The 12,837-nt window shown below is 45.2% G+C and overlaps 1 protein-coding gene across 2 annotated transcripts in view; it reads right to left on the reverse strand.

The window, feature by feature from the left end:
- RNF213 (ring finger protein 213) overlaps nt 1-12,837 on the reverse strand; it is a 54,633-nt gene that overhangs the window by 737 nt on the left and 41,059 nt on the right. For both annotated transcript variants that reach the window (XM_064467090.1, XM_064467091.1), the window contains exons 48-66: nt 12,313-12,503; nt 11,872-11,997; nt 10,906-11,016; nt 10,438-10,680; nt 9,686-9,767; nt 9,027-9,061; nt 8,607-8,701; nt 7,686-7,845; nt 6,499-6,679; nt 5,559-5,653; nt 4,721-4,972; nt 4,265-4,397; nt 3,484-3,567; nt 2,411-2,591; nt 2,085-2,286; nt 1,864-1,941; nt 1,351-1,548; nt 472-561; nt 180-358 (exon numbers count right to left, since the gene is read on the reverse strand). In XM_064467090.1, coding sequence (XP_064323160.1) covers nt 180-358; nt 472-561; nt 1,351-1,548; nt 1,864-1,941; nt 2,085-2,286; nt 2,411-2,591; nt 3,484-3,567; nt 4,265-4,397; nt 4,721-4,972; nt 5,559-5,653; nt 6,499-6,679; nt 7,686-7,845; nt 8,607-8,701; nt 9,027-9,061; nt 9,686-9,767; nt 10,438-10,680; nt 10,906-11,016; nt 11,872-11,997; nt 12,313-12,503 — 2,716 coding nt within the window. The remainder of the gene's footprint in view (nt 1-179; nt 359-471; nt 562-1,350; nt 1,549-1,863; nt 1,942-2,084; nt 2,287-2,410; nt 2,592-3,483; nt 3,568-4,264; nt 4,398-4,720; nt 4,973-5,558; nt 5,654-6,498; nt 6,680-7,685; nt 7,846-8,606; nt 8,702-9,026; nt 9,062-9,685; nt 9,768-10,437; nt 10,681-10,905; nt 11,017-11,871; nt 11,998-12,312; nt 12,504-12,837) is intronic.

Below are 12,837 nucleotides of genomic sequence, written 5' to 3' on the forward strand. Positions count from 1 at the left end.
CAGAAACAGACAGCATGTCTTAGAACAAGCTGCGTGTTCTTAATGTTGATGGTTGTGCTTTCTGGCAAATGACTGCCCTGCTGGACATGGGAACTGTTGCTGTCACATGCATTTTCAGAGGCAGAGAAGCTTAAGATAGTAACAACCGTGGGTTGATTTGGGCTGCATAAATCTGTTACCTCCACGAGGGTCTGAATTCATCGACAGCTCGGACACGTCTCAGCTTCAGGATGATCATTTCATGGAGCTCCTGCAGGAAGGTTTCCAGCCTTGACTGGACAAGGAAGGTGTTGAGGAGCTTGGCAGTCTCTGGACTGAGCTCATCTTTGTAGGCTCTACTGATGTCTACAAAAGGATCCTAAAAATGGGGGTGGGGGGGAACAAACAAACAACCACCATACATGTTTGAGCAACTTCATTTAGAGAAGAGGAAACAGCTGATTAGACACTGACATTAGCAGTGTACCTTACCCTTTTGAGGCGCAGAAGCTGCTCAGATTTGCGGGTAAAGAGAAATTGCCATAGGGCTATGCTGTGCTTTAAGTGGCATTGTCTAAGGGCCTGAAAGAAAAACACATATATGGAGTGAACCTGGATGTAAGGGATGATATTTAGGAACCTGTCCACACCCTGCCCTGCCCATGCAGGTCAAAACTGCAGGGAGTTCATCAAGCACTTTTAACCTGGTGTAGAAGCCCATCTGCCAGAGGCTTCTCTCTCCCTCTTCCCCATTTTGCATCCAGTTATCCATCTTTTTGCTATCATGAAAGGAGGTGGGAAAGTGATAAGGCTGTGTCACACAGACTTGTCATAACACAGAGCCTTTGCCCCCTGTCGGCAAAGAGCCTCTTTTCACACCTCAGTAGGAGACAAAACCTTCCCCTGTCACCACTTTTGAGAGGTAAAGGGATATTTTCAATCCTGCTCAGCACCAGACAAGCCAGTGTCACTGAAAGCTGACTTATAATTGTAAAGTTCTCCCTTTTCTCAGTTTTAGCATTGCAACTAATTATGCTGACACTCAGTTGAGGATTCTCCTTCCTGGTGCTGATAGAAGGGCTTGGATCTGCAGAGAAGGGTTCAACCTTCTGCACATCCCACACCTGACCTTTCTGTAGGGTTTTGCAAGAGCATCACAAGCTATTAGATGCTCCCACCTTGCAAACACTAGTTGCAGGGGAAGTGAAAATTGTTCCTCCCCCTGCTGCTGAATATGGTGAGGAGAGGATTCTATCACATACCTTTTCAAGCTGAACTTTTGCTGGGCTCAGAGATCAGGCTGGCTGGATTTAGTATAAACCAGTGCAGAGTCTATCCTGTCAGAATAAGAGCTTTGCTCTCAGGACTCACCTGCAGTACATGAGAGTTTGTCTGATCACCCATCTGCAGAACTTCTTTGATGTAGTCAGTCAGAAGCATTTCAGCATTCTCTCCAGCCATGGCCAGGAATCCCAAGGTCGTTTCAGTGACAGACAGAGCTTCACAGACATCACTGTAAGACTGCAGTTCCACACTGATCATGTTCATCACAGAGCTGGGGAGAGCACTCTGAAAACCATGAAGTCAAAGAAGTCGCTAATATTAGTTTAGAGCCATTTCTTATTGCTGCTCAAGTTACTAAAGTCATGGGAGATGGCAGAGCCCCAGATTTAGGAAACTGAAAATGCTGAACTCTAGCCCTTTCCTTTGTAAATCCTGGCTGACAAAAGAAGGCCAGTTTGCACATATTCAAGGCATGCCAAGACATTAGCAGACAAGCCTTCAGAGCAGATGGACAAGACAAGTGACAGAAGACAAGCCTGATGTTTCTTGGGGTGTCAGGGATCACATCCTTGCCCTGTTTCCTCCAGTGCAGAAACCCACCTGATCCAGCTTATTCCTGACATCATTAAACAGCTGTTCATAATTCCGATCATGTCTGTACACGAGGGTAGGTATGCCCTGTCAGGAGAGAAACCCGTGGTTGTAAAGCTTTGGTAACATTGCTTACCCTGCTACAGTGCACGCCTGGCTGCAGCAAACACTGCAGGGCTCCAACATCAGCAAAGAATTTGTCTGCAGAAAACATAGCTGCCTTCTCCTACCGTTAGGGTGATGAGTGGTTTCCCCTGCAGGAACTTGCTGATGACTTGCTGCTGGATCCTCTCCAGATCAAAGTCCTGCAACGTCTCCCCTCCCTTCTCCATGCTGTACTGGCAGTTGGACAAGATCAGAGGAATCAGGTCTCTCTCAACCTCATAACTGATCACGTGCAGATCAGCCACTTCTGACGGACTGATCACATACCTGCAGAAGAGAAAACAGACTCCATTTAGAGCGAGAAACCTTTATGAAGCAGGGAAAGCTGATTGTCCAGTAGCACATAATACAACAGAGCCCTGCAAAATACCTGGCTGGAATAGCAACATACCTATCATCTTCCTTGATATGTTTGTTCACTGCATGGATGAAGTCGTTGTGGAGACTAATGAGATAACTGGCTAAGGCTGTGGAGCAGAGGCCCAGCCCCTGGCGATATGGCAGAAGGACCTCAAGCTTGCTGTCCAGGGTCAGGTCAGCATTACAGTAGCCTTTAGGAAGCTTAATTTCCCCTGAAATAAAAGGCGGAGAAGACTACTTGAGGTGGTCCAAAGCCAGCCCATGATGAGTAAGCCTCTCCTGAGCTGACACAGGTCAGGAGCAAGTATAGAACATGAAAAAAGCAGCACTCTTTCCATTACTTATAAACCCTAAATGAAGCAAGTTCAGGTGAGGCTACTACAAGAGGGAAATAAATTCTTAAATTTGCACCTAGATCTTCTTAAACCTTTAATGGCTGTTGTGGTTTAGCCCAGCAGGCAGCAAAACACCACACAGCCATTCACTCACTTCCCCCCGGTGGGATGGGGGAGAGAATCAGAAAAAAAGTAAAACTCATGGATTGAGGTAAAGAGAAGTTAATAGGACAGAAAAGGAAAATAATAGTAACAATAAAATAATATACAAAAGAAGTGATGCACAATACAATTGCTCACCACCTGCTGACCGATGCCCAGCCAGTTCCTGAGCAGCGGCCACATGCCCCCAGGCTGCCTCCCCCCGTTTTTTCCTTCAGCAGGACATCGTATGGTATGGGATAGCCCTTGGGTCAGCTGGGGTCAGCTGCCTCCCCCAAGCTTCTTGTGCACCCTCAGCCCCCTCGCTGGCAGGGCGATATGAGAAGCAGGAAAAGGCCTTGACGCTGTGTAAGCACTGCTCAGCAACAACTAGAACATCCCTGTCTTATCCACATTATTCTCATCCTAAATCCAAAACAAGACACTACACCAGCTACTAGGAAGAAAATTAACTCTATCCCAACTGAAACGAGGACAATAGCCAAGGTCAGTTTTGAGGATATGCCTCAGCACCACTGATGGGAGGAAGGGCAGTAGTAGAGGAGCACTGTTTGACAGCTGGCAAGCTCTTGCTTCCAAAACAGCGCTGGAAAAGAAAGATACTCACCATTGGTGTCCAGCGAGCTTCTTAGCTTGTTCCAAACAGACAGAAACACATTCACTCTCCTCTGTAACAGGTCCCTCATCACATCTGAGGAATAACAGAAAGACAAATCCTTGAAACACCTTTTACTGGCCACACCATGAAACTCCGTAATATAAGAATTTTCAAAGGACACCACTGAACTCTAGGCAACTGCTCAAACAGGTCAAGAGAGACTAACTAGACATTAAACAGTTTTCTAATGGTACCAAATTGAGTTATTTGCACTGTCTGTTTATATTCTTCCATTACTGCCTGCTATTGGCCCAGCCTACAAGGCTGGATGGATCCTTGGTCTGATTCTGCATGGCCTTTAAGTACTTTTCTATAAGTATTTGACAACATAAGTAATTGAAGGCGTCTCCATAAAATGTCTGTATGCTGCTTGTGAATGGAAAGTAATCTATTCCACCTTTTAGGCAGGCCCTACTCTAGGGCAGAGCTTAAAAACTCAGCATACCCACATCTGCATTCAGAGATTTATCTTGCCCATCCTGAGCAGAGTCCCCACCCCTTGTGAACAATCTTCATGTGCTTAATTCTCTTTAAAGCAGTCTGAAGACTTTTCCAAGCATAACTCCAGGGTTAAGGTCTCCAATTCATTTGCATGGGAGTTAGAAGGAAAAAATGAGGGCTGAAGACTGCAGGCTCAAGAGAAGTTTTCACTTTGATTTTCAACAGGACTATCCCAGCGCTTTCCCGCTCCTCCCCACAACTAATTACAGTTTTGGCACAGTCTTCTCACCTGAGAGGGGTTCGCTGAGGAAGTCTCTGATCGAGCAGTCCTTGAAATCAGCAGTGTTCTGAAATCGCCTCACCAGATCTCTCTGCAGAGCTAGAATCTCTGGTAGGAATTTAATCAGCCTCAATTCTGTTTCCTGGAAGAGGAAAGGGGGCCTATGAGTAAGGTTGTCCTTGGACAAACCAGCTTTGAATACTTGTATGGAATTACTTTTTAAATGTTCAAAAGAAAAAAAAATATTTTTACATGTACAGTTCTCAAGATTATAGAAAGTTATTATAATAAAGACACCGTATAATCGAACAGCTGTTTGGTCCTGGGCAACTGGCTCTCGGTGACCCTGCCTGAGCAGGGTTTGGGCTAGATGACCTCCAGAGGTCCCTTCCAGCATCAACCAGTCTGTGATTCTGTGAACTGACCTCTGAACATTGCAGTCTCTCATCCCTGTGTCACACCCACCTTCTGCAGAAACTTCCAAAGGAGAGGGACAGTGTCCTTGGCATTCTTTTGCTGGACTACATGGCCCAGGTTCTCCACTGAAATCCTCTTTCGGCAGCTCCACATCTTGGAATGATGTATGTGACTGTCCTTTGGCAGCTGGGACAGGAACATGACCGGCTCACCATATACTGTTTTCACTATTGGATTGGAAGAAATTCTCTCATCCTCTTGAATTTGTCTATTTAAGTTCAGAAGTTTTTTATCCAAATCCTGCATTAAAAAGAAAAGGAAGAGATTATATCAGAATTGGCAGTGTCCTGTCATGTTAAACCTCCACTAGAGTATATTTCCCTAATAGCTTGGTGACCAGTTAACACAGAAACATGTCAAAGCAGATGATGAACTCCTAGGGAAGGCATGTCAAACCCATGATGCAAGACAGCTGTTTAAACCATAAAGTTATTCTTTGTTCTCCAGCTCATCCAACTCACAGGTCTTCCACTCTTGAGATGATGTATATGGCGGGAGGGGGGGGCAGAAAGAGAGACAGGATTTATTTAGGGCAACCACATACTCACTTGGACAAATACTTCCAACTGAGCTATGACATTTCTGCTTTTCCAGCTACACAAAATCATCATAGCACAACTCTAGCCTCAGATACTCTTTTCCACAAGTAGGATAAAGTTGGCTGACCCTTACAAATCAAAGCTAACCTGCAGCTGTGTCATAGATTACTTGGCTTTAGGAATAGCTGGGTGAAAAGCGTAGCACAGATATTACAGCAGGTCAGATTTCCAAATAAGTGGATTTTGAACTGCTCAACTGCTGAAATTTTATACAGCAAATTTCTCACCTCCAATTCAGGAGCAATAATTGTGTTTGAAACAATTTCTTCCCATTTGTTTCTCTTCTGTTTGGTGGAGAGCACATCATCAAACTGAACTGGCCCTGCAACAGGAATATTTAGTCTCTTACATTTGCAATATTTCAGTTAAAAGAAAGCACAGATTTCTAAGCTTCCAGATGTGACACCCTTGCAAGTTAGCATTATCAGCCAAGAGCAATTACAGAGGTCCCAGAAGCTAAACAAGTATTCTTAGTCTAGCTGGAGAGTGTCATCCAAAACAGCACACAGCGACTGCAGGTTTTCAGAAGCTTCAGTCCAGTCATTCATTTGAATGATGTGGACTTTTATACAAGTCATTCATAATCCCAGAAAGGTTAAACAAGTCGTCCAAGGTCAGACCATGATCAATGACAGACCAAAGAAGAGAGCACGGAATACTGATTTGTGCTGTCACACTAAAAATATGGCAACTACATAAATATCTCTCTATGACACAATGACTTATGTCAACTTGAACTCCAGATTCTACCATGAACCATACTCTGCCATCCCTCTTCTACCAAATTGCTTGTTTGTAGCATTTTAGAGGGTGGTATAGTATATAGATTTTACACAGTATGAGCTATTGTGCTTTGAGTAGTACTTCTGCTTGTGAGCTGAAAGCTCTGTCAACATGTCATGAGGTTATTTATTCAATAATTCCTTTTCAGAATTATGCACAAAATCTTGCAAACCCCACATACTTGACCAGAAGAGAAGGAAACAGCCAAAAATTCTTCCCTCCCTACAGCAAGAAAAAAGACTCAAATTTCTGGATCTTCCTCATCAGCTCAGCTACTGCCTGTTGGAAATGGTCTATTAGCAAAGAAGCTAAGTAACTGCTGCCCTTATCTTGCAATCTACCGGTACCGCTTGCAGAGGTGATATGGCAGGTTGTTTTCCTTACACTGGCCTGGGTGCTGATGGGGGTCCCTGAGGAGGCCGCCAAGGACAAGATGAAGGATGCAGATAATCTCATCCACACTCTTCCCCAAAATTTTTGTCAGCTGTGCCAAGTCCTCCCGAATATGCTGCTGCAGGAAACTCACACAGTTGTGCACCGGTGGCTTGATAATGTTTTGCAATGACTAAAGAGAAACAAAAGGCAAGAATGAGCATAGCCAATAACGTCCAGTTCAAGCACAAGGCATGCAGACTACAGTCTTACCAGAAAGTCAACTCCATCTTATAGGATTCCCATCACTTGAACAAATAAAGGCAGGTATCAGAATCATACAATCATTAAGGCTGGAAAAGACCTCTAGGATCATCAAGTCTAACCATCAACCCAGCACCCCCAGGCCTCCTAAACCATGCCCTGAAGTGCCACGTCTACATGTTTTTTGAACACCCCCAGGGACGGTGACTCCCCCACCTCTCTGGGCAGCCTGTGCCAGGGCCTGACCACTCTTGCAGTAAAGACATTTCTCCTAATACCCAATCGAAACCTCCCCTGGCACAGCTTGAGGCCGTTTCCTCTCATCCTATCTCTTGTTACTTGGGAGAAGAGATCAGCCCCCCCCTCACTCCAGCCCCTCTCAGGCAGCTGCAGAGAGCGAGAAGGGCTCCCCTCAGCCTCCTCTTCTCCAGGCTAAAGCCCCCCAGCCCCCTCAGCCGCCCCCCAGCACACTTGTGCTCCAGACCCTGCCCCAGCCCTGCTGCCCTTCTCTGGACACGCTCCAGCCCCTCAAGGCCCTTCTTGTCCCGAGGGGCCCAAACCTGAGCCCAGCATTCGAGGTGGGGCCTCCCCAGGGCCGAGCACAGGGGCCCCATCCCTGCCCGGCTCCTGCTGGCCACAGCAGTGCTGACACAAGCCCGGGGGCTGGTGGCCTCCTTGGCCACCTGGGCACTGCTGGCTCATGCCCAGCCGGCTGTCAGCCAGCACCCCCAGGGCCTTCTCCACCAGGCAGGAATACGCATGCATGCAAATGCATGAAGGAACCAAAATCACTCCGAGGCAAGGAGGGAAGCAAATTGGGTCTTGCATCTTGAAAGGCTACCCTAGTTACTTGGCAATATGCTGAAAAGGACCAGCATCATACAAAGGTTTCACTACATTTCATGTGGCCACTTGGAACTGTTATTGGAAGATACCTGAGGATTTTTTGTGGCTCCCAGCAGCATTGCCAAATGTGTGAGCAGGCGTATCAAAACAAAGACAACTGGGGACATTGACCGATCAGACACTCCATTTGCTTTTCTGTTTTGTGCCTCTCCAAGTACGTGGCCAGTTTGAGTTCTGTCTTCATTACTCCTGTTGGAAAGTGTATATATAGTATTTTTTTTGCCTTGACAAAAAAAACACTCAAGAAATGTCTTTGATACCAAGTAATGTCTTTTTGACCCGTAAGTTCTTTGAATGCCATAAAAGCTGCCAGTTAAAAGTGCTACAGGGGAACGAGGGCTTCCAGTAAGTTTTGTACACAAATAAAGCAATTTGATTTTGCTGACTGATTACTCTTCCTTGGATGTCTCTTCCTAATACATTTTCTAGGAAAGAGGCAACATCTAGCCCTGTAGGGCAAGATTAGCCAACTCCGTGCTGGATAGATGAGAAACCAGTGCTGTTAGAATCAGTAACTTTAACATTCTTACACAAGGGCTCTAAGTGCTAACCCAGAGATTCAAGGAGGAGGGAGCACAAGTTAATAGTTACTGGAGCTCTGGTAGAAGTTCTTCAGTCATGCTGATCCATTTAAGAAAATGTTGCCTATTACTATATGTTGGTGCAGAACCACATAACCTGTATTAGCCTGGATGAGCAGGAGATAAAAACCCTAAACTAGCAGCTTGACAAGATCTTACATTAAGGCAGTTTCTGCAAAGTCAGAGTTATACCAGCACTCCTAACAGCTGAGCCTCTTCCCCTCAGAGGCCCATGTCTGAGCGAACAGGGAATCCCACATGCCACCTTTCGGGCAGCAGCATGAAGTGGTTGGTACCTTTTGCCCTGAAAGCATGACAGGCAAGTACTAGATCATTTAGCGCTGAAAGAATTAATGAAGCAAAGCATACCGGAATTCCTGAAAGCCAACCACTGGTTTGTGCTGTTGCCCTCCAACTTTGGCACCACAGTCGAGACAGCGGCCAATTTCCATGGGGCGGCCACACTAGCAAAAAGCAAAATAAGAACACTGAGTTCCAGAGTAAGAGCCTCTCTAGCAGGGAAAGAGAATGAAACAAAAAATGCGAGCTGTAGCTGGTTAATTTGAAAAATGCTACTGGGCAAAGGACCCCTACCTCTCTTGTTTCCTAGATTTATGGTATAAGCTGTGTTAGAGCTATTCTGAATTTTACATTACAATGGCAAAATGATTAATAATATAGAGTTTAGAAAATTAACTGCTGTGCAATAGAACATTAAAACCAGTAAATAAAATAGTTTATTGTTGAAAACACCACCTGCTTAAAAACCCACCAGTCTCAAATTCTTACCTCTCCTACAGTGCAGGGGTGGCCATTTGGACATTCTATCAAGAAAGAGAAACAAACAGGGCAGTATTATGAGACAGACATTTATGAAGCCCCTATCATTTCCCTTCACAGGGACCATAATCTTGGAGCAAGAAGTATGCTTCAAGATCTAATCAAAAGCACTGACAGTCCCAAAGCTCAAAGGAGTGACAGACCCACAAAGGAACCAGAGGAAGTTTTCAGTGCTTGAGAGAAGCTTGAAATTCCTTGAGAAATACGGAACAGAAATCTGAGTTCCAAATGGGCTGGTAAGCATGAATGCTCCCACCCCTGGACTCCTAGTCTGTAGTAAGATCCTACTGCAGAAAGCAGAGAACTGGAAGCTGGCCAGGAAGGTGGCAAAGTGCTGCTCCTCTGTCACACCACTGTAACATTGCCAGAAGTAACAGGGCAGGTCGCCTGCACTCTCAAACTTTGTAAACAGCTATAAGCTTGAGACTGAACAGAAGCTCGAGGCACTTTGTTGCATTACCCACATAAACTGTTGCTACAAATCTTAATTTACAAAGGATAACTTATGCTGAGAACCTCAGTTTGTCTGTCCTCACATTTGTAACAGTTTCATTCAAAAACCAAGGATTATCCTTCAGTTTCTTTCACAGCCAGTCAGGAGCACTTACTGTACCAGCGCAGAGCAGCCACTCCTTCCCAGCCCCTCGCCTGAACCATTATATCTTCTGGCATTGTAGGCAGAAAAGAGTGCTAAGGAGGAAAAATAAAAGAAGGTGACAAATGAATAAATAAATCAGTTCTTTCCTGTAGCAGTTGCTCACTGGTTCCTTATTCATGATGGGGAACAAGAGACAACTGAAAGCAGAGGTCATGAAGATGATGCACATGCACATTTTCAAATTCTACCTTTGAAAATCCAGTCTTAAGAACTGTCAGTATTGTTAAGGCTTGCATGTGCACTCTCTTGACATTCTGAACTGAATTCCTCTTGGGGTGGCCTGACGTACCCTGGTGTGTACCAGCACGTTTCCTTACACCTTGGATAGCCAGAAGAAGTAGAGCAGAAGATCCCTCCACCCTGACTCAGCCTAGGGCTCCAGGAGCCTTTATCCTCTAGAGCACACAGGTCTCCACAGCATGACCTGCCAACTACTTTCAGACTTGCTCACTCAAATATCAGCAATGGTATTCATCTGATACTGCTCAGGATGCAGAGGTACCTTGAAAAGGCACCAGATCAGAACTTGTTGTTGTGCTAATTAATCCCAACAACACTGAAATACTCATACCCTGGTAATTCACAGCTAAAACAGTAAGTTGGTGCTTTTGATGTTAAGAAAGGTTAGGTTACAGAGGATCCAGCAGCTACATGAAAGAACTAGCACTATGTTGAACTGCCATATGAGATAAATCTCTTTACCTCCATGGTGTGCGGATGGAATGCCAGATTCCTCAGGGGCTGCAGGACAGGGTTCTGCCCGCACAGCAAGACAGCTGCGGTATGAACAGCCATTTCAATTAGTGCTCCATTGTGGTTGAAGCTTTGAGGATCCACTGTCAGAGATGGCAGTGCATTTGTCGCAAGAAAAGCTGCAAATTGCTGCAGGTCTGGAGAATTCAGGACTTGGGAGTTCTCTATGAACTTAGTCATAGCATCTGTTTGCTGAAAGCACATATTGAAAAGAAACAAAATCAGCATGACATTGCCCACAAACCGAAGAGGACTGTCAGCTGCTTCCCATGCTGTGTTGCCCCTGCTTTGAAAACATTTTCAGTCTGCTCTGATCAGGACATAACTGTCTTTGGGACAGAACAACAAAAGGCTCTTCCACCAACAATTTAAATCTCATTCATTCTTATCAATGAAACATGTATTTCACAAGCTTACCTGCTGTTTGGGATGAAGAGTTGAGTCACTAACTCCATACAGTGCAGTGACCTCTCTGAAAATAGCCAGGAGCAGATGGACAGATTGTACAGCCTGGGAGCTGCTAGATGCCTACGAAAGAAGAATTGATGATAGAGCAGAGAAGAGGCTATAGCTGTCACAGCTGAAGTTTGACAAGGTTTCAGCTGGTTACTGGAGATGCAGGCTTCAGCAGTGTGTGGTAAAGCTCTCCCCGCACATGAAGGGGGATAGTGCAGAAATGGCTCTTCAAGCCATAAATAAGAAACCTGGCAGCACTCAAGCTGGTTGAGGGTTTTACATCAGAAAACTCTCAAGTATTTTATTCTTCAAACATCCAGTCAGAACTGCAATCTTGCTAGGCAGCAACCTGTACATGCCTTCCTTCAAATCAAATCGACATGCAAGTGGAAAAAAAAAAAAACCACAACCAGTGTATAATAAAGAGATGGCCCAGAGACATTCAAAGGTGCATCGTTTGCAGACGTCCTCCTCAAGATTTTCATACACAAAATATATATTGGGAAAAGGTTAAAATCGCACAGAAGTCACCTGCTTGATTTTTGCATGGCAAAACACAAAGCTAGGCAGATATGGGCAGGCAGGGAGGGGGCACAAAGCTTCTTTAATCATCTGCCCACTTTCCAGTCAGTTGGCTACAAGGTGCCCATATTGCTTACTGTAAATCAAACTGCTGTGATAGATTACAAGGGGAGAAAAGCGAGGTGAGCCAACCAACAGAAATAACCTCAGAATTACATATGCTAGAACACAGGTGAGAAAGTAAAGCAACCATGTGTGTCTGCCAGCATAAGCCACAGTAACTTTCAAGCAAAGGCAACCCAGGCATCTCCAGTGGAAGAAACACTGCGAACAGGAACACATAAAGCTTAAACACTGGCCATCCAGAACCCACAATAGGACAATGGTGAGGAGAACATGCCCTACCTTCTCTGCCTCTAGAAGATCCTCAGTCTTACACTCAATCATGGCTTTCCCCACAGCATCGCGCAGGACTCTGTAATTCTCGCCACACGCCAGATAACGATCTATGTGATTAGACTGGTTGGTTACCTACAAAGGGAAAAGCCCATGGTGAGTACTGTGGACATTCATCAGCCATTGGACAAGGCAGAATCTCCTCCTTCTCCCAAGAACTGTAGCATTTCAGCCCTCGTAAAGAGACAGCAGGCAGGCACGGCAACCTAAATAGCTTTTCACTCCCATAACAGACTCCATCCAACAGAGACAGAGGATAAGTCATCTTCACAACCACTCCCACTGTGGTGAGTCCCCCAGAGCCACGCAACAATATAATCACCCAAAGCAACACAAACTGAAAACTAAGAGGAGACCAGAGGCACCTCCAAGGAGCCACCTCTTCTTTACCTGTTGCAGAATTTCCACAGGGAACACCCAGTTAAACTGTGTGTCTGTGACAAGCTTCTGAGCAAATTCCATCCCATATTGACTAGCAATTTTCCGGATTAGGTAAACACGATGCCAGTTATTCTTGGTGAGGCTACAGAACACCCTCACGTTTGCCAGGTAACGCTGCTTCTCCTCTGCCTGGTCTTGCTCTAGAGGAGGGGAAAAAAAAAAGGCAAAACTACATCCTACCTTGTAAAGTGTTTCTGTCAGCACTAGCTGTAGCATCAAGCTCCTTTTACTAGCACTGACTAATTACAGAGGAGCACTTGAGAGCTCTCTTTCTAGAGTGTTTCCTCAGCTGGATTTCAGACAGTGATTCATTTCTTCAACACAGGATGACATACTCTACTTCCATTTCCTTCTCTCAGGGACAAGTTTTCCCATTTACTGGTAGTTTATTCTCAGAGCTCTTCCAACCTTGCTCAATAATGGCTTTCCATTGTCTCAACTGTCAAGGTGACGGTGCTCCCTAAGAACGATCTC

Source organism: Phalacrocorax carbo, chromosome 16 (genome assembly GCF_963921805.1).
Source record: "Phalacrocorax carbo chromosome 16, bPhaCar2.1, whole genome shotgun sequence".
Lineage (NCBI taxonomy): Eukaryota > Metazoa > Chordata > Aves > Suliformes > Phalacrocoracidae > Phalacrocorax > Phalacrocorax carbo.